The sequence below is a fragment of the Microcebus murinus genome, chromosome 4, assembly GCF_040939455.1.
Source record: "Microcebus murinus isolate Inina chromosome 4, M.murinus_Inina_mat1.0, whole genome shotgun sequence".
Taxonomy (NCBI): Eukaryota; Metazoa; Chordata; class Mammalia; order Primates; family Cheirogaleidae; genus Microcebus; species Microcebus murinus.
This window is the reverse complement of record NC_134107.1, coordinates 33,767,589-33,793,001: the sequence shown is the minus strand read 5'-3', so window position 1 is coordinate 33,793,001 and position 25,413 is coordinate 33,767,589. Positions and strand designations below refer to the sequence as shown.

At 33.3% G+C, this 25,413-nt stretch overlaps 1 protein-coding gene across 4 annotated transcripts in view; it reads left to right on the top strand.

Annotated features, from left to right (window-relative positions):
• The window catches only part of ELP4 (elongator acetyltransferase complex subunit 4), a 211,983-nt gene that overhangs the window by 5,032 nt on the left and 181,538 nt on the right, over positions 1-25,413 (top strand). For all 4 annotated transcript variants that reach the window (XM_020286532.2, XM_076002057.1, XM_076002059.1 and 1 more), the window contains exons 2-3: positions 3,358-3,393; positions 17,563-17,684. In XM_020286532.2, the coding sequence (XP_020142121.1) occupies positions 3,358-3,393; positions 17,563-17,684 (158 nt within the window). The remainder of the gene's footprint in view (positions 1-3,357; positions 3,394-17,562; positions 17,685-25,413) is intronic.

The window sequence follows — 25,413 nt, the reverse complement described above, 5'->3', positions numbered from 1 at the left end:
TACCTTATATAAATATATTTTGCCAGGTGTGGCGGTTCACACTTGTAATACTAGCACATTGGGAGGCCAAAGTGGGAGAATCTCTTGAGGCCAGGAGTTTGAGACCAGCCTGAGCAAGAACGAGACTCCCATCTCTACAAAAAACAGAAAAACTAACCAGGCATGGTGGCAAGTGCCTATAGTCCCAGTTACTTGAGAGGCTGAGGCAGGAGGATTGCTTGGGCACAGGAGTTTGAGGTTGCAGTGAGCTATGATGATGCCACTGCACTCTAACCCAGGTGACAGGTGAAACCTTGTCTCAAAAAAAAAAAAAGTATTTTGCAGAAATGCTGTGAAATCTTGTCTCGTTAAAATCAAATTTGGAAGAGTAAAGGAACTTTGCTGCTATTTGTGTGTGTCTGTATGTGTAGGTCAAATCATTTCACTTAATATGCATAGAATAAAGCTTGATTTAAAAAGCTTTAAATGAGTTGATAAGTTTAATAAGTTAGTATTAATAAGTTCATAAGGTGGGTTATATCTTATTTCCCATGACCAACCTCAAAATGACCAACATTTGCTAATCTAAATTTGAATCTAGTGAATGAATTCACATAATAGATGAGCTCATTAGGGAAAAAAAGAACTTCTTTTTGTAAGAGAAGTCTTATATGATAGTTGGCTGCTAAAAGTCTTTTAATATGTTCCCACGTTATGTTGTCTTAAGTAATGTTCAAATATTCCATCAGAATTATAATGCACATGATATTTTAAAAGTTTGCCCATGCTGGCCTTGAACTCCTGGGCTCAAGTAATCCTCCCACCTTAGCCTCTCTAGTAGCTGGGACTACAGGTGCACACCACTGTGCCCAGCTAGATTTTAAAAATTTGAGTGATGTTTTATGAATTATCAGGAGCAGAAGGTTGTTTGGATTTATAAAAAACCACATTCTTAGCTTAGTCTGATTTGTATAATGCCTTACTTAACTAGTTCATCAAGGGGAAGTATTCTTACTAATTATTACTGTTACAATGATCACCATTTATCAAATAGCAATAACCTTTTAGAAGTTTATTGTAATCAGAAAATAATTGCTAGAATGGTAAGGTAGCTCTTACTGAGTAACCCTCTGGGCCAGAAACTATGCTAGATATATCACTTCATTTAATTGGGAAACTGTTTCTCTATCAGTTCTCATTGTCCCACTATGAATGTTAAAAATCTTTACTTCCCTGTCTATTCCAGTGGAGGCCTTATATAAATTCCTAATTTGAGGAGACATAAATGTAATCCAGGGGAGGTTAGGTAGGAAATCTAAATTCTCTGTATAGGAAAATAGGTTAAAGTGGGAAACGCAACTAACTAACTTTTTTTTATAGTACCTGTTCTAGCCTGGATACTGCAATGTCTATTGTATGCTTATATTATTTCATCTTATGCATACACAGAATGGCTATTATGTAATTAAATTGTTTTGCATGTAAGGAAAAGTAGGGAAGTAAGGAATTGGAAAGTATGATGTGAAATGTTCAAAATAGATTAAAAACTTAGTAGTTTGTATGTGGCACAAACTATGAAACTAAACACTTAGTCTAATATTTTCCCAAAGCAAACTTTTGTTCTGATTGATTTTGATTGCTGTCATAAAAATTTCAACTTATGTTAATCTTTTTGTCTGAACAATAGTTGACGTTTTCCTATTTAGTCTGGTATGGCTATAGGTGCTATAATGAAGGAACTTGTCTAAATATGAAATTAAAATATGTATTCAGCCCTATAAATATATAAGCTTAAACATAAACACATTTAAAGGTACTGGGTTTTTTTTTTTATTACTTCTCTACCAGTTTGAGATGGTCTACATATTGTCATAAAATTGATAAATTTTAAGCATAAATCAGCATAAGTCTCATGTTGCATTTTATTCTGTGTGCATGTGTGTTACCAGATTTCAAATTGTTTGAAACACAGCAGTTATGTTTGCTTACTTGCATGGCAAAAAAATAAACACTATCAGAGGAACTTTTCATACTAAGTTTTTCTACATAGCATCTGCCACTGTAAATTTTTTTGAAGAAAGTTCTCTATAGGTGTTCTAAGTGTGTCTTTCACAGTTTTGTACACAAAAACAAAAAGCAAAACTATTAACATTGTCTTCAATTGTTCAACAGTTTTGAGTAGCTTTTTTTAAAATTAATTATATTACTACTTTTTTTTCTTTTTGGAGACAGAGTCTCACTCTCTTGCCCCTGCTAGAGTAGTGTCATTGTCATCATAGCTCACTGCAACCTCAAACTCCTGGACTCACGTTATCCTGCTGCCTTGGCCTCCCGAGTAGTTGCAGGCCACCACAACTGGCTAATTTTTTCTCTTTTTAGTAGAGAGGAGGTCTTGCTTTAGTTCAGGCTGGTCCAGAATTCCTGGCCTTCCCCCAGCATTCCAGAGTGAAAGCAATCCTCCCATGTAGGCCTCCTAGAGTTGGAGGACTGCAGGTAGGCCAGCAGGCCTGGCCTAATTATAGTTTAAATACATCTATTTATTCTTTGATACGAATATTTGAATTTTTAAGTGAATTTGTCAGTGTTTGAGATCACAAATGGTAGCATTTTTACAAATGGGGTGAAGAACAAAGTATCCGTAGTCTAATGTCATTTTAGTATAATTCTAGTTTTTTAAAACTTGATTTTAAATTGATTTTTAATGGTTCAGTAATAGAGGTATACATTTCATGATCATATTACCATAATTCACGTATTTAAAGGAACATTTTCTAGTAATATTGGAAATGTATTTTGTGATTATGCCCTTTCTTGTTTGAAATGGCAAAAATGTTAATTTTAAATTCTAAATTTATTTAGCACATGTCCAGACTTTGTATATATTGTTCATAATAAAAAAATTACCTTTAATTATCAGTTTTTTCTTCAAAGGCTTACTAAATTTTGAGGGTAAATATTAAATGGAATTTCTATCATAATAACCTTTCTTTTCTATGTTGTACTTCCATAGTAGTTAAGTTACTGTGAACATTTAGGTCTTGGCTATGGAGTTAATTTATTAACAAGTGCTAAATATAACATTGGAGTGCTTAACTTAACCACAGTTATGTTGAATGCTGCATGGTTCTATCACAGGAGAAAGGAGGATAGTACAGTATATTATGAGAGTAATTGTAATGTGTAGTGTGTAATTACATATAATATATAATTATTTCATAATAGTACCTTGAGCACAGTATTGCAAAGGTAATTAAAATGTTGTTTGCAACTGCAATTTTAAAGTTATTGAAGTACCTGTTCTTGTTAAAGCCTAACATCTATGCTAAAGATAATGTGAATGGTAGATTAATTTTCTTCTTGGTTTTGTTTCATTTCCAGGTGGAGGTTTAGCTGTTGGAACAGTTCTTCTAATTGGTTAGTATAACATACATGCTTTGCACTTCCTGATCATAGTTTTCTGTTGTGCATAATGATTTTGTGGATTTCCAGTTCTGAAATTAAATATTTAAGCTGTTAACTCTCTACAGCAATTAAGGTAAATTGGAAATTGCCTTAAGTCCTCATTTAAATTCCAATGTTGATCTGAACTTGAAATAAATTTGGCAAATATATCTGAAAGTGTAGCTCTTATAATTTAAAAACAGTTACAGGGCATTGTGCTCCATTTTTTTAAAAAGACTAAAATTAATGTTAATTGATTTTTTTTGGAGACTCAGTATTTAGAGCAGGATTATTGGAGTGATTAATTTGAGGAATTGATATACTAAGTCCATTGTATATCACAGATATCATCATTTTTTATTGAAACAAGTAACAAACTAATAAATCATAATTTTTCTTCATCTTAAAGGTGGAAGAGTTCTTATTTAAATATATAAACCTATTTGCCCTCTTTTTTATTTAATAGTATAGGTCACAGAATCTTAGAATCAAAATAAACCTTGGTGTAATGTTTAATACATATACCTGTAACATATCTATTGTTATAGTTTTGTCTCTGATATAATACAAATTGACTGAATCTACCTACTTTTTCACAATACCCTTAAAATATTTGAAAATACCTATTTTATCACCTCAAATCTTCTGCAAACTAAATAGAATCCTTTCTTAACCTAGTTTTTATGAGTTAGGTTTTCACTCTTCACTCTCCTGATTGTCCTCTTGATGCACCTTCTGCATTATCTCTTGAGCCATGCCCAGAACTGAATACAACTTTCCGTATTGTGTATGACCTATACTCAGCATACTGGGACTATCCATTGTGATAATCTGGACAGAATTATTAGTACCAGGTACCAATAAAGGTTATATTCATTGATTCCTCTTAAGGAAGCAAAAAAAATATGGTAAGTATTCTGGAAGAATTTGCCCCAGAAATGATTGAAATAAAAAATGGTAGTTCCTAAAATTTTGCCTGCACATAACATTGGTGTAATAAATGATACACCATCTGGAAAATTCACAGGAGTTATATAGAATGTCTTTTCCCCATCCATGCTGGATAATTGAAGAGTAATAACATTATTAGTGAGAGCTGCCTTCATTTGACTCTTACTATGGGTCATATATTGTGCAAAATATGTTACATATTTTCTCACATGGTACAACAACCTTGTGAAATGCTAAATGTAGTCCATATTATCCCCTCCCATTTTATAAATGAGGAAATGAGGTTCAGAAGGGTGAAATAACTTTCCCAGTAGCCCATAGCTAGTCAAAGAACCAGGATTTGAATTCTGGCATGACTCTAAGGCCTGTGTTTTTTTTATAACTGTTCTATAGCTTTCTTAAATATTTTATTTAATAGCCACAAACAGTAAAATAAGCTTGTGCCCCTTTTAAAACATTAAAGTTTTATGTGGTAAAGTAAAGCCCGCATTTGTGGAAATTTTTCTTTTAATAACTTTTCAAATTTCTAAATGAAAGAGTCATTATTTAATTAATGCATAAAGAGGATAGAAATTGCAGCACTGTAAAAATCCTTATTTCACATGATCAGCATTTCCCCATTCTAGTCAGAAAGTTTTGTTTTTAAAACAATAAAAAGACATATAGGGACTGCTAATAACATCTCCAGTTGTATAATATTTCTTAAAGATTGGTTTGTATAATTGTAAATTATTACTATTAAAAATGTAATACATGAATTTTTAAAAAATCATGCCTTTAATCAGTACTATTTAAGGACTTTGAAGACAGAATTATTCCTAACAGTAGATGTAAGAGGGAAAAATAACCTGTGATCAAGAAATTCTGGAAATCTCAATGACAACTGCATTTTTAAAAAATTTATCTTTGAGTAAGTAAATAATAATTGAAGGTTTTATTGAAAAACATAATTTACAGTTTTGGTATAAATAAATACATGAAATAGAAAAAGAAATGTAAAGAAAATTAGGTTGTTTCCATGGTTCCTCTTCTCCATCCCCAGAGATAACAGTGCTGTGAACATTTCTACATAAGTAACATACATAAAAGAGTATTCAGCACCTTGCTTTTTTCATTTAATACATCTTACAGAACAATTCATGTGCATTTGTATAGATGTACCTCATTCTTATTAACAATTTATAGGATTTGATTGTATGGCTGTGCCATAATTTATTGAAATAGTTCTCTATAGAAAAATTTGTGTTAATTCTATTTTGCTATTACTAACAATGCTATTTTGCATAATCTTACATATAACCTTTGCATATATATGTAAATATATGTAGAATAAATTCCAAGATATAGACTTGCTTGAATGAGCATATCAAATTTTGTTAGATATTGTTCGATTGCTTTCTCAAGAGGTTATACTATCATATACTTAAACCAGAAGTTATAAGAATACCATTTTACCCTCATATCACCCTTGACAACATTGTATATTGACAAACATTTTAATATTTAATAGTCCAAGTAGATTAGATTAGCAAATGAGGAGTCTCTTCTGCTTTTCCACTTTTCTCTAATTCCTAAGCCATGTGACTTGTATGATGAATAAAATCTGCCTTAAGAAATGGAAAAATAGTTCCAAAATACAAACTAAATATGGGGATTTAAGATCAGTGCTTAGGGGCCTATGGCGTTACTATATTGCTTATCATTGAAGGAATATATTTTTAATATGGGAGTAAGAAAAATTAAAGCATGAAGATTATTTGTGTTAATATCTTTTTACTATAGATTGCCAGCTTTTAACCATTTTCTCATTAGATTATTAATTTACTAAGGTAATTGTATCTGTGAGCCTGTACCTGTGCATGAGTGTGGGTTTTCAGAGTAGTGTATTTGCAGTTTCAGTAGCAAATACTAATGAGCACTGCCAGAAAAACCCAGATTAATTCTACTTTAGACCATCTGAATAAGCAAAATAAATAAATAGGAATACATGAAAGTCCATTCTCTGATGAATAAATTAAAGGACTAAGGGACTCCTATATGTACTTTAAAAGTCAAAGGTAGTTTTCAAGTAAAAAAAAATCAAAGATTTTTCTTAAAACATATTTAATTCTTAAGTACTGGCATAGTATTATTATTCTTGTCAGTTGTCTTTGAGATGTTTTATTTAAATTGCTTTCTGACAGTCTGGTATATGGGTAAATTTGGGACACTTTAAAAGTGATAACATAAATATCTAGAGTTTACATGGTCTACATAAAGGATCTTGATCCAATTGCAAAGAGATTGAGCATTAAACAGATTTAATAGAAGTTGCCAGTAATTAAAATACAAGTTATGTAATGTTTATGAATGTATTATTTTTAATATAATCTCTTACATTAGTAATACAGTTTAGTTTTAGTAGTGGGAGATAAATGATATGCTGTTGAACAATTAATTACATTTAGTTATGAGTATGCTTTTTTTGTTCTTTGTTTTTAAGAAACAAGGTGTTACTCTACTGCCAGGCTACAGTGCAGGAGCCCAATCATAGCCCACTGCAGCCTTAAACTCAATTGATATTTTTTATTTTAGAGACAAAGTCTTGCTATGTTGCCCAGTCTGTTCTCAAACTTCTGTACTTGAGTGATCCTCCCACCCCAGCCTCCCAAAGTTCTGGGATTACAGATGTGAGCCGCAGCACCTGGCCGTACTTTTGTATTAATTATCTATTTCTGTGTAACAATATTAACACAAATTTAGCAGCTTAAAAACATATTTATTATCTCATAATTTTTGTGGGTCAGGAATCCAGGCATAACTTAGTTGGGTCCTCAGCAAGCCTGCAGTAAAGGTGTCAGGCAGGGCTGGGTTCTCATCTGAAGGTTTGGCAAGGGAAGGATCTACTTTCAAGCTCACATGGTTGGTGGCAGCATTTATTTCCTTCCTGGCTTTTAGCCAGAGGCAGCCCTCTCTGTAGGGCAGCTCACAGTATGCCTTCTTATTTTTTCAAAACCAGCAATGGAGAATGTCTTTCAGCAAGATATATGTTCCAGTCTTATATACAAGTGACATCCCATCACCTTTGCAGTAATCTCTTGGTTAAAAGCAAGTCACAGGTTCTGCTGCACTCAAGGGGAAGGGATTACATAAAGGCATGAATACCAGGAGACAGGAATCGTAAGGATCACGTAAGGATGCTTCTGCCACACTTTTCATAATTTTATTATTTCCTATAATAGCAAAAAACTAAGCACTCTCAAGTATCCTCTCACAGAATATTATAGTATTAGTATTCTTGTCCATTGTCTTCAACCCTTTTGAATTTGCTGAGCTGTATTTTTCTACATTATGCAATAAATTCTGAGCTTTTTTACTTATTACGTTGGAGTTGGCAAACTACAACCTACTGGCTGGCAATCTACCTTCTATAAATAAAGTTTTATTTGGAACACAGCCATGCTTGTTATTTGCATATTGTGTATGGCTGTTTTTGTGCTTTAAGAGCAGAGTTGAGTAGTTACAACAGAGACTATATGGCCTATAAGCCTAAAATATTTACTTTCTGACTCCTTAAAAAACTTGCCAATTCCTGTTTTATATTATTATATTTTATAATCTTCTAATTTTATAGTAGTACAACTTTGTTAAAGGACTGAAATAGTACAACCTGATATCATTACAGTTCTTTAGTAAAATCACCTGACCTTTAATACTGACTCACTTAAGCTCCTACAATATGTTTGGCACTATAAGACCTTATATATCTTGGTTTTTACTCTTTAGGAATTTTAAACGGGATATTGATTGCACATGGAGTAACTACCGTGTTTCCCCAAAAATAAGACAGGGTCTTATATTTATTTTTCCTCAAGAAGGCACCCTAGGACTTATTTTTAGGGGATGTGTTATTTTTTTTAAGTATGGTACAACAATCTACATTTATTCAAATATAGTTAAGTCGTCTTCTTCTGGAACATCATCATAACTCTCCAAACCCCGAATTCCATCCTGAATTTCTTGTGACTCTATTTCCTTTAGAACCATTGACCCCAGTCTCTCATGTCAAGCAACAGAGCTCTCATGGGGCAGATGAGAAGGGCTGCTGGTATTCTTTACCACTCCAAGACAAAATGCATGGGTTGTGCAGATAGGCTGCGTAGCCATGCCCCTCACTAGGTCTTATTTTCGGGGTAGGGCTTATATTGCGCAAAATGCTTAGAAATCCTGCTAGGGCTTATTTTATAAGTAGATCTTATTTTCAGGGAAATACGGTATGAATAGTTCATATATAATGTGGATGTTTGTGCAGATGTAAGAAGTATGGAAAAGACTTAATTGAATCACAGTATGGATAGAAACTGAGGAGAGACAAAGAGAAAAAAAATACTCTTATGGAAAACAGTATTAAAAAATGAACAAGAGGACATCAACAGAGTATGCTTATGTAATAACTAGATTGCAAGCCCTTCTAAAGTAGGGAGTACGTATTTAGGATTAGTCAGAGGGAAAGTTTGGCTCCCTCCTCTGAGTCTCTTGTTTCAACTACCTACTTGTAGAATTTAAATTGTCAGTCTTCAGAACCCATATACCAGCCCCCAAAACCACAGTGCGCAAGGACCAGGCTGTTTACCTTTTTATCCTCCAGAGGACTCCTGGGACTTTTGTTTGTTCAACTTTACAGCCAGCTAAATCTATCAGGCTTTACCTACTTGTTATTTTTGGTCATTGTCTAAGAAGTAAGGTGTTCCAGTGATCTTATCTATTAATACTTTTATCTTCACAATACTTTGTATTTTTTCTCTTCAAACTCAATTTCCTACTTTTTGTTCCCTTTCAGACCTTTACGATTTGCCCTCTATTAATACTTGTTTCATAGAAAACAAATTCTGACATCCTAAAATCTTATCATTAGATATTTTATTCAAACATTTAATGAAGATTTACTGTGTGCTGGGCATCATGCTAAAGCCTTTGACATGTGTTATATCACTCAATTCATTTCACAACAATCAGATGAAGTGTCTACAGTTGGCAGATGATGAAATCAAAGTTTTAAGAGACTCTAAGTAACTTGCACAAATTTATACACCTAGTAGCTGAGATTCACAATCAAGTTTCTCTAACACTAAATCATCATTTTGTAGTAAAACCTGATAATTCATCTTAAAAATCCCTTCTGGGGTAAGACACACCTTTGTTTCAATTTCTGTATCGTATCATTTCTGCCATATACTGACTTCTTAAGTTATTTCCATCATTTGTTAGAGACTATTATGATCTCTAACCTCAAATAAGTTTTCAACACTGACCAGAAGACTTTTATATAACTCTAGTCTCCTCTTTTTTATTCTGAGTAATCTCAATGGCCTTTAAAATTTTCATGTCCTCAAACATCTGACGTTACTACTTTCTCCTTAATTCACTGGAATGACTTGCAGTATGTCACATGAAAAAAAATAGTTTCATTTAACATTTATTGAGATGAGAACTCACCCAACTTCTACCATCAATCCTTAAAACCTACCTCTATTCAGAATTGGAAGGTGTACAGTACCTCACCTGTTTGAGAATCATCTTTCACCTGTACTTTGTCTTATTTCCTTCCACTTTTCCAAGCACTTGGCAATATCAATTTTCCTTGTCTCCTTTAACCTCTTCTTTATTAATTTTGTCTATGTGTACTTTAAACAGGCTCAAATCTGTTTTCGCACTTTATTTAAAAATAAAGAAAACAATTTTACCTTCTTAATCCTACCTCTCTTTCCACTATTGCATTTCTCCCCCCTTTCATAGCCAGGCTTCTTGTATAGTCTGTACTTTTATGTTTTGTAGTGTTTCAGTTATTCTGAAGTCCACTTCAGACACCACCATTTCACTAAAACCACTTTAACGACCTTCTCATTGCTGAACCTTCCTAATCTCTGCAGCAATTAATGTTGCTAATAACTGTTTTCTTGAAGGACTCCCTTCCTTTGAATTCTGTCACAATATTCAGCATTCTCTTCTGGTTTTCCTTCTACTCCTTTACTCATGGTTTTTTTTTTGTTTCAATTTTTTTTTTTTTTTTAAATTTTTGCCCAGATGTTAGTATATACTTGATGCTCGGGTTTTTTGGGTTTTTTTGAGACAGAGTCTCGCTTTGTTGCCCAGGCTAGAGTTAGTGCCATGGCATCAGCCTAGCTCACAGCAACCTCAAACTCCTGGGCTCAAGCAATCCTTCTGCTTCAGCCTCCCGAGTAGCTGGGACTACAGGTGTGCGCCGCCATGCCCAGCTAATTTTTTCTATATATATTAGTTGGCCAATTAATTTCTTTCTATTTATAGTAGAGACGGGTCTCACTCTTGCTCAGGCTGGTTTCGAACTCCTAACCTCGAGCAATCCGCCCACCTCGGCCTCCCAGAGTGCTAGGATTACAGGTGTGACCCAGCGCACCCAGCCAATCCTGATGGTTTTTACCTTATAAATACTGTGTAATTTTGTCTGCTGCTCTTCACCTTTATTGCCACAACCTTAATTGAGGCCTTCATCAACAACTCTCATTGAAACTATTATAACAGTTTCTTAAGTTGTCCCCATGTTTGGTATTTCCTTTGCTTCAGCCCATTGTCATACTGTTGCCAGGATGTACTTTCTAATATGAAAATCTGATCAGGATATATTCTGGCTTAAGGCCTTTCTGTGTTCCCTGTTGATCTTAATGTGAGGTCCAAGCTCCTTAACTTGAACTAGAAGGCCTTTAACAGTCTGCTACTGTTGATTCACTTTAGCCTTATTATCTCTTTTCATCCTCTCACTATCCTTCCTCATGCTTTGTGTTTATCACCCTGAGCTTTTAATTCCATAAAAGTCCCATTCTCTCTTCTCTCTCCAGACCTTTGCTTATGTTCTTTGTTGCTGCCTCTTATTTTCCTCTCTTTTCCTAACTCTTAGTTATGTTTGAGGTCTCCACTTAGATATCTCTTACAGAAAGTCTTCCTTAACTGCTGATTTCCTTCCCTTTCCCCGTATTCAGTATTCCTCATATATACTTCTATAGTATTCTTTATTATCTTATATGGCACTTATTACGCTTCATTGAAATTATGAGATCATGATCGCTTACCTTATTCAATAGACTATAAATTTTGTAATCATGGGAACCATGTAAGGGCATAATGAATGAATTGAATTACTTGGAAGCCTAGCTAAAGGCAAATTAATCTACAGTGACAAAAACAGGTAGTCATGGAGTATTTTGAGCAAGTAAGAAATATTATGAAAGATGTACTGCAGGAATAAAGTAAAATTTGAAGTTATGAAAACTACTCGTTGCTAATCTAATCTAAGCATAAGGCAATGTTTGTTACTGTTACTTTTAAGACTTTTATCATAAATTTAGTCTCATATTTTGAAAGGATAACAATACTACTTTTCTGTTTCTGCATTTTATTATGCATATTAGATTCTGAAGGTTTAATCGGTTATGCTTAAACTGCTCTGATATAAAACACTATTATTCTACATTTTTTCTTTTTTAATAGGTCCCTCTCCAGAAAGTAATTTTCTACTTCTGTGCTATATAAATGTATGGGAGATTAAGGAATGACAGTAGATAGGATGATTCCCAGACTGTTGGCCTGGCAAAGTTTGGAATAAATACCATTAAGCAAAGTCAGAAAAAAAGAGAATGAACAAATATTGAGGTGAAGTAATGAATTCAGTTTAAATATAATGAGTTTTAGGTTCTAGTGAAAAGCCCACATCATTCCACTTAATAAATAGTTGGATATTTGGGTGTGAAATTTATGCTAAAGAAAAAGATTTCAGACTTCTCATCATTCTTTAACTGTTTTATTCAATGTATGTTTTAGTTGATGTCATAGACATGTATTGGAATGCCCAGGTTTAAACTCCAGGATCCATGGATGGAAATTTGGTATATCTCTTAATTCTCTGAAATTATATGCAAAGTTGTATATAACTGTGTAGATTTGTAGGGTAGAATGTATAACTTGGATTAAATTCTTAAAGTGGTCTGAGATCCTAAAAAGAAAAGACTAAGAACAACTAAAGTAAAAAGAAAATCTCAAACCTAGGCTTATCAGTATTTTAGGAATAGATAAAGGAAAATAAGCTCATGAAAGAGGTTAAGAGCATAGCCTCTGGAATCTGACTGCCTAGATTCAAGTCATGCCTCTGCTATTTACTAGCTATATAACCTTTTTTTTTTTTTTGAGACAGAGTCTCACTTTGTTGCCCAGGCTAGAGTGAGTGCCATGGCATCAGCCTAGCTCACAGCAACCTCAAACTCCTGGGCTCAAGTGATCCTCCTGCCTCAGCCTCCCGAGTAGCTGGGACTACAGGCATGCACCACCATGCCCGGCTAATTTTTTCTATGTATATTAGTTGGCCAATTAATTTCTTTATTATTTATAGTAGAGACGGGGTCTCGCTCTCGCTCAGGCTGGTTTTGAACTCCTGACCTTGAGCAATCCGCCTGCCTCTGCCTCCCAGAGTGCTAGGATTACAGGCGTGAGCCACCACGCCTGGCCTGTATAACCTTAAGTATGCTGCTTACCCTCCCTGTGCCTTAGTTTCCTATCTGTAAGGTAGGAATTAATAACATACATCACACAATGTTATCAGGATTAAATAAACTAATACATAAGTACATTGCAATGTTTAGCATATAGTTAGTGCTCAGTAATATTAGCTATTTGTTATTTTTAATAGAATGTTGTATACCCCAGAATCAATGACTATAACCCACAGTGAGAAAAAAGAAGACAAAGGCATAATTTCCCCCTTTCCTAAAATTGTGGTTAGACGTCTCTTTGCAGGCCCAAAAAACTAGCACAGGTACTTCCTCATGACTCCACCACCATCACTACCATTACCAGGCAATGTAAGTCTAGGGTTGAAGAGAGCAAGAGTACAATGTTTATGGAAGAAAGTGAGGCAAGTGAAGGGAGTACAACTTGTTTCCCAGATGTTTGCTTGCTAAACTCCAGAACCTGTAAGCCCATCAGAGTGAGTGGTGCAGGATGAGACAGTTATTGAGAAAGCCTACCTCATGTCTCCTAGAGTTTGTCAGCATTCTCAAACATTGAGACTATTTCCTGTTTCTAATGTAGAAAAAGGAGGGAGGCCTGCTCTAATAGATTGTGTAAATACAGCTGAAATAATAATGATAGCGATAGCTAACATTTCCAAAGAAGAGATTAAGTATGAATTACTGATCAGCCACCAAAACACTAGATTCTGCCCTTTGAGTGCTTTTTCAGTGACAGATGGACCAGTATGAAACAGGGTACTACCCACGAAAACCACACTTATCCACGTACGGGGAAATCACCATAATTTCACAGACTACAAGCAGAAGGATTAAATACACCAGCTTAGAGAGAAAGGCTAGGGACATCTCCATATCTGTGCTCAGCAAGCAATTTTGTAAGCTGATATCTGCCACTTCTCTTCTTTTTCTCTGCTTTTCCGATAACAGGAACTGGGACTTAAGAGTACTTGAGGGAAGAGGTATTTTAAAACTTCTATCCTCACCCTCCCTGCGCCTCTAAGTCTTTCAAGCCACTAGCCTTAGTCTGCGCTGAAGGAGAGGGGAAAACTTTGTATTGAAAAGTTAACTATCATAGTATAAAAAAGTATAATAAAGTTATAAACTTGACTGTTTCAAGTTTTCATAACTGAAACTGGTATGTCTCTTAGGTCTTTTTCTCTTCAAGCTAAGTCTTCCCCATTTTTCATGTCCCATGCTTTTAATTCTCGTCATAACCCTGGCCACTTTCTTTTGAAGATGCTTTAGTTTGCATAAGTACCCAAACTAAATATATCTTTGTCAGTCTGGTCAGCTATTGTAGAATAGAACAGGACAGTCATCTTTGTCAACCTAGGAGTTAAATTGTTACTTCAGGACAAAATTACATTTGCTTTTTGGCATTTCTGTCACATCACTATCATTTTTACTGGCCCAGAGTTATGGGGATTCACTAAATAGATTAATTAAATGCTTATTGTGCAACTTCAGAATTTGTTTCACAAAATTGGTAATTTTCAGCTTGTTTTTGCTAATCCCTAAGTAGGTGATCTTCTTCCTATTGGTTTTTCCTGCCTCATAGACCTCTTTGGGAAAATAAAAGTGTTAACTATTATAGAATGTGTGTATAAGAAGGTGTGTTTTTAGCCATACTACAGTAGATGTGGCTGACTTACAAGATAAGTTTTTGTTTGTTTTTCCCTTGGTTAATTCTACAAATATTTAGTATATATATACAATGCGCCCAGCGCTAAGGATATAAAAATAAAATGCAATTTCTGCCACAAGAATCGTTTAGCTTTATGGAGAAATTTCAGTGATGTGTATTAAATGTTACTATAGGAGTTAAGAGGATACTCCCTCTTATAGAGTTCACTGATTATCTCATCCAACTTTGAAGAAAGCTTCTCAAAGATGGTGCTAACTAATCTGATTCTGGAAAGATTCCAGTGGATTCATTAGCCAAAGCAGTGAAGGGATTTATGCAAATGTCCTGAGGCAAGAAGCAGTATGCCTGGTGCCAGTAAATTGCTATGCCTGGATTATGTATCATATGGAAGGAAAGTGTTGAGAAAGAAGGCAACACAAGATCTGTAGAGGCTTATATGCCTTGCTTTTTGGGTGCTTTTCTCTTGAAAGCAATGAAAAGCCATTTAAAGTTTTAAAACAGGAGAATAACAAGAATAGATTTTCTCTTTAGAAAAAAGAATTTTTAAGTAGTGTGGGAAATAACCTGAAGGGGAATAAGACTGGAAATATAGGAGGCAGTTGGGGGGCTGATAGTGAGAAAATAAGGGTGAATTGAACTAAGTTATTGATAGTAAAGAGGGAAAGAAGTTGACAAATTCTGAAGATTTTAGGAGGTTGAAGCCGCAGGACTTGGTGATTAGTTGTGTAAAGGCAAGGGAAGAGCTGACATCGAAAAGAATAATAGCTAACACTAACTGTTGATCACTTAACAATGTGCAAGACACTGATCTAAGTACTTAGTCTTTGCCACAATCTTATAAGGTAGGTATTATTTTATCAATTGCATATTACAGTTGAAGAAACTCAAGCCCAGATCAAATGGTTGAGTAACTTGTCCAATTAGCATTTTACCACCAGAAGATTAGCAGCAAGGAAAGGGGAAAAAATATGGTTTCTTTTTTGGACACATTAATTGTGAAATTCTGTTGGCACATCTCAGTAAAGATAAGATGACATAAAATATATATATAAAGTGCTAAGTACCATGCCTGGTTAATAAATAAGTGTTCAAATAAATAGCAATTATGTTGATGTCTGGGTCTTAGTACAGAGAAAGCTGGACTAGAGATACAGATTTGGGTATCTATACAATAGAGATGGTAATGAAGCTGTGAATGTGGATACGATCATGAGGGATATGACTGGGGGAGTATGAAAAAAGTCAGAACTGGCTGGATAAGGTGCCTTATACCTGCAATCCCATCACTTTGGGAGACCAAGGCACGAGGATCACTTGAGGCCAGGAGTCTGAGACCAGCCTGGGTGACATAGTGAAACCCTATCTCCATAAAAAAAGAAAAAAATATTAGCTGGGTATGGTGGCATACACCTATAGTCCCAGCTGCTCAGGAAGTTGAAGCAGGAGGATCACTTGAGCCCAGGAGTTTGAGGCTGTACTGAACTATGATCCTGCCACTGTATTCCAGCCTGGTAGGCTGGAAAACAGAGCAAAACCCTGTCTCTAAAAAAAAAAAAACATACAATAATAGCAACAAAAAAACACAAAACAACAAATACACAGAAAAAGCACTGAAAGGAAATAGAACAAAATTTTAGCAATGATTCTTTGAGGATAGCGGATAGTGATTAAATATTTTAAAATTTGAATTTTCCATTTTGTAAAAATATCAGCCTTAGAGATTATAAATTTTAGTATCAGGTTTGTTTCTTACATTACTTATTTATAATGACCTCAGTTTAAATGATTCCCTTTGTAAACTGATTTAATAGTAATTATTTAAGGTAAAATCAATTCTTTTTTTAAACATGACTTTCTATTTTGTTCTAAAGTTGAATGGAAGCAAATTCTTAGTTATTCTATGTTAATCAATATAGCTAGAAAAGATTTGATTTCTTCCAAAGGGAAATTAGGGACATTCTTAAGCAAAAAACCCACAAACTTGAAATTCTTACATATCATGATCACTATTTCAAAAGGAAACTCTGCTGTAGTTGCTGCCTGCTTTGCATTCTTTCCAATACCTTCAAATAGCTATTTTTTAAGTGGTGTCTTCTCCCGGTTTTATAATTATAGCTGCAGGAGATTTTGCACAATGATTTCCTGCTGTCATTACCACAGTTCAAACTTCCTTAGCAATGTTTTCAGTAGTGTGATTTTTTACAAATATTAATGATGCCTAATATAAGAATTCAATTAATATTTGTTGAATAAATCAATAATGGCTACTCCCTTTTTAGAAAATGCAATAAATGTACCTATGTTTCTTGTCTTTATTGTGTTCAGACTATTAAAGGAAAGAAAGCTGATATAAAAATGTAGGCATGTAGTTTATCAACAATATTGAAAGAACAAAGATAGTCTGAAGCTATTTTTCTTATATAATGAAATCTCAATAATATAAAATTTTTACCTAAGAAACCTCCTGATTCATCATTTAACCATTAAAATTCAGAAAGAAGGGGGATAAGGGAGTAATAAAAGCAAAAGGACTATTTACTGAGAAAACATTTACTACAAATAGAGGAACTCCATCAAATTAAAATCTTTAATATTTAATTACTGTTGAATTTGAAACCCAAAACCAGATTGTGGGAGTAATACTATTTTTGCAAATTTTATAAGCATTAATTATCAGGCTACATACATTAAGTGCTTAATTATTGTGACATGAAAGAAATGAGGTGTGAGCTTACAGACTGCTTTGTGGATAATAATGGCTACATTTGAGGTACTGGGAGAAAATGCCCTATATCTTAGTAAAGAAAAAAAAAGCCTCTGATTTCTTTGATATTATAATCACATGTAATCCTCTTAATTTTGTGGAGTCTCTTAGCCTATCTGTGCCTTAGGAAGATGAAATTGTTGTCCCACCTCACATACTTGTTTTAAGGAAAATAATTGTAAAAACATGTAAATGTGCTTACTATATATGAGAGTGTTCTGACTGTAATTTTTTCTTTTTTACAGAAGAGGATAAATACAATATTTATTCACCTTTGCTCTTCAAGTACTTCCTGGCAGAGGGAATCATTAGTGGGCATACACTGTTGGTTGCATCTGCAAAAGAAGACCCTGCTGACATTTTACAGGTATAGAATATACTAATTCAATATTGCATTTCAAACATTTCATGAAATAATATTGCTTATACATGTAAACAAGATATATATTTGTATGTATACAAACTATATTTAAATGGATTAATAGGTCCTTTTTTTAATCTCAAAAAATATCAAATTTATTTGAACTTCGAGTTTCATTTTAAATTGGTGTTCTTAGAAAATTTTTTAAAATTTTAAATTTTTTAAAATTTATATCAGAGGTGGAAAAATATTAATAAGCTATTAAACATGAACACTAAATAAAATTATTGGACCTGGTATTCATGAAACTCATGTCTAATAGCAAAAAGTTCTAGTTTATACTACTTACTGAAGAAAGGTGAGAAATGTCCTTTAATTCTTTACTTCTAATTATAACACTCTTATTTTGACATTATTAATCTATCTTGAATCCCAACTACTACAATGCTTAAGCATTACAAAATGTAAGTCTTTCTACACTGTTCACAATGTATGATGTTATTGTTACCTTTAAATTCCTTAAAAGAAATTTCAAATTTTAATTTTTACCTTGAAACTAGTTTAAAGTATAGGAAATCCCTACCATCTGAGTTAAAACAAATAATGGAGTAAAAAACAAAAGTGTCATCTATATAATCAGCAAATTATCTGATAATACATTTTTAATATATTATTTTTACATTTCTGCTTAGCAGAAGCAAGAATAAACTGGTTCCAAGGCACTGTAGTATTTGGCAATTTTACTGCAAGCTTTAAATCATAGTTTTATTTTAAATATTTATAAAGAAATTAAAATATTCATACATATAAAAATTATTATATCTCCTAGGTAATTTCTACATAGTCGTAAGAGAACTCTGAAAAAAATAGGTGAAGGAAAAACAACTGCAGAATAATTGATAATTATATTACCAGTATGCCAAAGCTATAAATCAGAAGAAAAATTCAGAAATTAGAAGTACTCATTGATTAGTATTTTTTGCTTTGAAAATGCCACAAATGATTCTCTTCCATGATAAAATATTTCATTAATGTTTTTATTTTTTTAAGCCAAAGTACACTTTTTACCTCAGAGAGGACAAAATTGACTTTTAGAATTTTTATTTTCTTTGTCCAAAACTGGATCCCAATTTAAGCAATTATGTGAGTAGAGTTCATAATTTAAAGTCATTTTTCCATAGGATATTTTCATTTCAGTACATAGTCTGCAAAATGGCATATGAGTAAGTCATTTATAAGGAATTTGTAGCAATAACATATACTAATTCATAATAACTGTCAAAAGACACCAACAGGCCGGGCGCAGTGGCTCACGCCTGTAATCCTAGCACTCTGGGAGGACGAGGCGGGCGGATTGCTCGAGGTCAGGAGTTCGAAACCAGCCTGAGCAAGAGTGAGACCCCGTCTCTACTATAAATGGAAAGAAATTAATTGGCCAACTAAAAATATATACAAAAATTAGCCGGACATGGTGGTGCATGCCTGTAGTCCCAGCCACTTGGGAGGCTGAGGCAGGAGGATCGCTTGAGCCCAGGAGTTGGAGGTTGCTGTGAGCTAGGCTGATGCCACGGCATTCACTCTAGCCTGGGCAACAAAGTGAGACTCTGTCTCAAAAAAAACAACAACAAAAAAGACACCAACAAATGTCTATACCCAAGTATAAAAGTTACTATAATAGTGAGGTCAAAACAAACATGATTCTTTCAGTGGGGTCAGACTTTGCTTATTAAATAAAACTTAAAAATCCAAAGGACAAACCTATGTATAATTGATTTTCCTCTGGTTGCAGGGCCTATTTTTTTCAATGTTTTTTGAGTTGTTTAGTTTTTACGGTATTTGCTTGATGTTTTTATTTTTTCTTTTCCTCTTTTCTCTGGCTTTAATCATCTTGACCAATTTCTGGACAGTATTGCACTTGCTAGGAGCAGTGGAGTAAAGGCCAAAATCATTGTTGTAAAGAAACTATACAGGCATATTCCACAATATACTGAGCCTAAGATTTTAAATCAAATGCCTTTCTAATCCACCATGGGAAAATTTTCCAGGCATATATATGCTTTTTAAAGTACAGTGTTTTATTTTTCTTTCTTGCCTCCTCCAATCAAACTAGCTGGTGTTAAAGTCTAGTATATATGTGTTGGCACAGTTTGCTTTAGAGAACATTTTTTATTTCAAAACTAATGCCTGACATCTTTCTTAGATATCTTGAATTTATACAAGTTATTATAGTATTAAAAATCTCAGTGTACTTTACATGTCCTTCTTTAGAGTATGTGAAAGTGTTTCAAGTTATAAATGAAATATTACCTTTTTCATCAAGTTTTTGTAAACTTTCCAGTCATATATGGAAGTAATTACATTCTGCAAACATATATTCATAGAGCAATTTTATGGTGTACGAGAAAAAATACAAAACTAGAATAAGAAAAAATCGATTTTTAAAAAGTCATATCATGTTTGACCAAGTTGCAAAAGTCTGACCAGATTTCTCCTCATGCCTGAAACAACTAAAAGAAACAGCACAAAATATATGAAACAACACTTTTCAAAACACTGGGCAACAGACAATAAAGAACAGTGATTGCTAAGATAAGCGGAACAAAGAAGGCAAGCCCTGTGATTTCCCTAGCTTACTGTGTGCAGAGTTTCCAAGCCACAGTGCAAGGAAGAATTCAGGATAAGATAACCTTAGGAGATAGAGCAGGGAGGTCAAGGAAATTAGTATTTACAAGATGGAATACCTGAATGGGAAGAGCTGCACATAGAGTGAGTTTTGGAGATCTGCACAGAGTCTCCCTCTAGTCTTGAGATGAGTATTCATTTGTACATGCATATAAGGAAACTACTTGAGGCTAGGGAAATAACTGTCTGAAAATTTACAAGTCACAATCCCCAGGACAAAGAATAATTCCTGTTTTCACATGCCACAGTGAAAAACCTCATAATTCATGGAACATCAGATAGAGTATTTAGAAGTGTTTTGTATTGGTAAAGGACAAAATTATTCCCATATTATAAATGCTGCTTTGCTCCTACTAAATGAAGCTTAAAATCAAGGCCTGAAATAATCAACTGTTTTCAAGTAACTGTCCCAGAGCAAAGCTGAAAAATGTACCAACACAAAAATATCCAACACCAAACAGAATCAAATATTCAATGTCTGGTATCCAATTAAAACTTAGTAGGCATTAAAAAGCAAGAAAATATAATTTATGATAAGGAAAAAAATCAAAACAAAAAAGAAATGACACAGATGATAGGATTAGTAGATAACATAAATTTTTATTATAGCTATATTCTAAATATTCAGTGAACTAGAGGAAAGATTGAACATGTTAAATGAAGACATAGAGAATTAAGTATAAACATAAATTGAACTTCTAGAGATGAAAACTACAGTGTCTGCAATTAAAGTCAATTAGACACTGAAAAGAAAAGATTAGTGAACTTAAAGACACAGCATTTTAAATTACCCAAAATGAAACATGGAAAATAGATTGGGGGGAGATAATTGCATCAGTGAGCTGTAGAATAACTTAAAGTGCCATAATATGTGATTGTACTCCTTGAAAGGAGAAGGGGTGTTACAAAAAAATATTTGAAGGAATAAGGGATGAAAATTTTCTAAAAATAATGAATAGTATGTACTTAATACTAGAGTGCATGGCAGACTTCAGGTTTAAAAGTCCTGAAGAAAACAACATCATGGCTTATCATAATCAAATTGCTTGAAACAAATGATAAAGGGAAAACTTTGAAAATGGCCAAAGATAAAAAGCACGTTATAGTGACAGAACCAAAGATAAGAATGACAGTAGACTTTTAGTTTTATGTAATACCAGCCAGAAAACAATGGAAGAATCTTTAAAATACTAAAAGAACACACACACGTACCCATCAATTCAGAATTCTATACCCAGCATAAATATCTTTCATGAACAAAGGTGATTTCACAGTAAAAAAGGTTGTTTTACATGAAAGCAAAATAAAGACTTTTTGAGATGCTAAAATCTCAAAGAATTCACCACCATTAGACTTGCACTGTAAGAAATATTACAGTTTTTCACATAAAAGTGAAATTATACCAGATGGATATTTGGATCTAAGCAAAGGGATCACAAACCCTGAAGTGGTAATTACATGAGTAAATATAGAAGACTTTTTTGTTCTCATTTTGCAAAGATAAGGGGGTTAATGGTGGGAAGGAGATAGTAAGGGAGAAAAAGCAAAATTTGGGGGATGATGGATATATTAATTATTTTGATTGTATTAATAATGATTTCAAAAGTATATGCCTATGTAAAATATTACCAAATTATACACTTTAATTTGGGGTAGTTTGTTGTGTATCAGTTATACCTCAATAGAGCTATTTCTTAAAAAAAGAATAGTATTTCAGAGTTAGTAAATACATAGGATTCAAGCTTCGGTTTTGTCTTTTAATAACATTAGCCACCTTTATGTATATTGCCTCCTTTTTTATGAAAATAAGGATAACACTTGACCTTGTGAAAGTCTTCCAAACCATAATGGCCCCAATTTTATAAATAAGGGATATGGGAATAGATTGACACACAAACTTTTAATCTAGTAAAAAAAAAAAATCACACCAGATTCCTTTCCCTTTACTTTGGCTTTCTCTCAAAATTTGGGGTATTTTATTTAGTGGAGTAAATACTACTATGGTCATTTCTTAGGCCTCATCTGAGTTGGCCTATCTACAGGTACTTGGTATTATTGGTCACTTTTTCTTCCCTGATACACTCTTTCCTTAGTTTCTAAGATACCACACTTTCTTGGTCCTCCTACCTCACTAGCCACTTTTTCTCATTCTTTTTTGCTAATCCCTACTTCTTAACCTTTTAGTATGGGGGTATCCCAGGACTCAGTCCCTAGAACTCTTTTCTTTTCTATCTGTATTCTTTTGCTGATCGCATTTTGTCCAAGGCTGTCAATACTATTCCTTTTTCAGCCTTTTCCATCTCCATTAATAGCAACTGAGGTCTTCCATTTTCTTAAGTAAAAAACCATGGATTCATCCTTAACTCTTTTTCTCCTACTCCTCTCATCCAGTTTGTCAGAAAATCCTAATATATCTAAAACATGACCACTTTGAACCTAAATTATTTATTTTTTGGCCTCTCTGCTTCTACCCTTGCTTCTCTTCAGTTTCTTCTCACCACGATATTCAGAGTGATCCTCTTCAAATATAAGTCAAATCGTGTCACTCATCTACTCAAAACTCTCCAGGAGAGACCACAGTCCTTATAATGTTTTTCAAGGCTCTAGTTAACATGCCCTCACCTCTTCATTATCTGTCTGACCTGATTACTTAATATCTCCCCATAACTTTATTTTATTTACACAAACTACCTTGCCTGTTAGGCATGCTCCAAAATTGGGGCCATTGGATTTGCTATTCCCTTTACCAAGAACTCTTTTTCTTCTCTCAGATTTTGCTACTACCTTAATTCACTATTAACTTTCCTGCTGGTATACCTTGCAGATCTTGGGATTTGTCAGTTTCCATAGTTGTGTGTGCCAGTCTCTTAGAGTAAATCTCTTTATATGTTCACACACCCATACACATACATCCTATTGGTTCTGTTTCATTAGAAAGCCTTAACTAATAGAGTTTTTAATGTCTTAAAGGATTCCCTTGCTCTAGACAAGAATAGCTTTTGTTTTGTTTTAAAGTTGTTCATTTTTCTTTGGCTTTCTTCCAGCCCCTTCTTTGGTCTTATTGAGACATAACTGACAAAAATTGTGTATATTTAAGGTATGCAATATGATGATTTGATATATGTATACATTGTTAAATGATTACAACAATCAGATTAATGTATCCATCACCTCACAGAGTTACCATTTTTGGTGTGGCAAAAACACTTTGGTACTGCTCTTTTAGCAAATTTTAAGTATACAGTACAATATTATTAATTATAATTACCATATTTTTCATTAGGTCCCCAGAACTTATTTGTCTTATATGTGAAATGTTGTCATCTGACCAACATCTCCCCATTTTCCTCACAGTCTAGCCCCTGACAACCACTGTTCTCTCTCACATAAACTAACATTGAACTAAGCAATGTTTTCTGGTGTCATATCCATTATGCTCTATCTTATATACTTAGAAGGCACTATCAAAAATATTATAATTGCTGCCACAAAAATCTGAATGATCTGAAGCATTAGATTTACTTTATATAGCATTGTAGGTTTGATAATGTATTTTGAAATTTTATTTTATTCTTCTCTTTATAAGTAGCCTAGAACTAATTGTTTCTATTTAATTAGCAAGTCTGCTTTACTTGGCAGTTGGATATTTATCAACAATATAGTCAATGAAGTTAAATATTACATTAACCATAAAGTTGAATGTGTGCTCTTCAGGAAATATTTATCTCCTTTGATTTTAATGCCATTATTTGTTTTTAAGTAAAACTGCTTATATAGATAACTACTAAAAGTAGTCAAAGCTCCTATATGCTAAATAATCTACACATTTAACATTTCCTAACTTAATAAAATTATTTAGTGATTCATTTTTAACCTTTTAATTCTAATTATGTTCTTGTATTTTCTGCAGCTCTACTCTGAAAATATATTTGCTTTTTAAGTTAATACAGTCTTCTTCACCCATCAGTAATATTTCTTAAATTCCAATCATGTCATTTCATGTTTCTCATATGTCTGATATGGAATAGTAAAACACTATTTTATTTAAAAGAATAATAAGCCATTGTCATTTTTGTATGAAAAAGTATAAAAATATTGTTTTTAACATGTACATATTTAATGTGGTCCAGTTAGCATTTATATATGTTTAGAGTAGACTGAATTAGAGAAGTATTATGACTGATAAAAATTTAAATTATTTATATTCTTCATAACACCAGTGCAAAGACATTTCTAGCATCTCTCTAAAAAGAACAAACAAAATATTTTTGTAATTTAGAATATGATGTTGAATACTAATATAGATAGATAAGTAGGTTTTTCTACATTCAGTCAGGATTTCAATATGCCCAACTCAATTATAGTTATACTTAACACTTCATTTTTTATCACGCAGTCCAACAATGAATGACCAAACCCAAGCTATTAGCAGTGTTTAGGATACAATGCAAGGGAAAAATGCTGTAATAGCTTAGCTTTAATTTTATGATATATGATTGGGAATTTCTAGAACCTATAACCAAGGCAAATATTTCTGGTATAAGAAAAGGGAAAAGACAATCTTATACACCATAATTATCTTAAAACTGTAAGATAACTAAAAGACAAGTAAAGGATAAAAAGCCCCATCAGCTGCCTAAGATATATAACCACCCAGCAATTTATCCATCATCCTTTGAAAACATATTCATGCCTATTGTAGTCGAAGCTACTTCAGGAAGTCAGCATTAAGATGTAACGCTGAAAAATTACACCCCTTAGAAAATCTTATAGAACAATATACATGATGTTGTTAAAGCTTTTAAAACACATATGGTAAGTATTTTTCAGTTAACTTTTCTATCTGAAGGAATTTTCTTAATCATCTCAAATACAGTGATAAGTATTCTTCAAGAAAATTTTCTATGGAATGTTTTCAAAAATAGTAAAAATTACATTTTTATGTTAAAAGATTTAAACATTTATCAGTAGACTGATTTTTTCATGAAATAAAAAATTATATACACACTTAGGCAAACAAACATTTCTATAGAACTTAAAGATAACTATGATT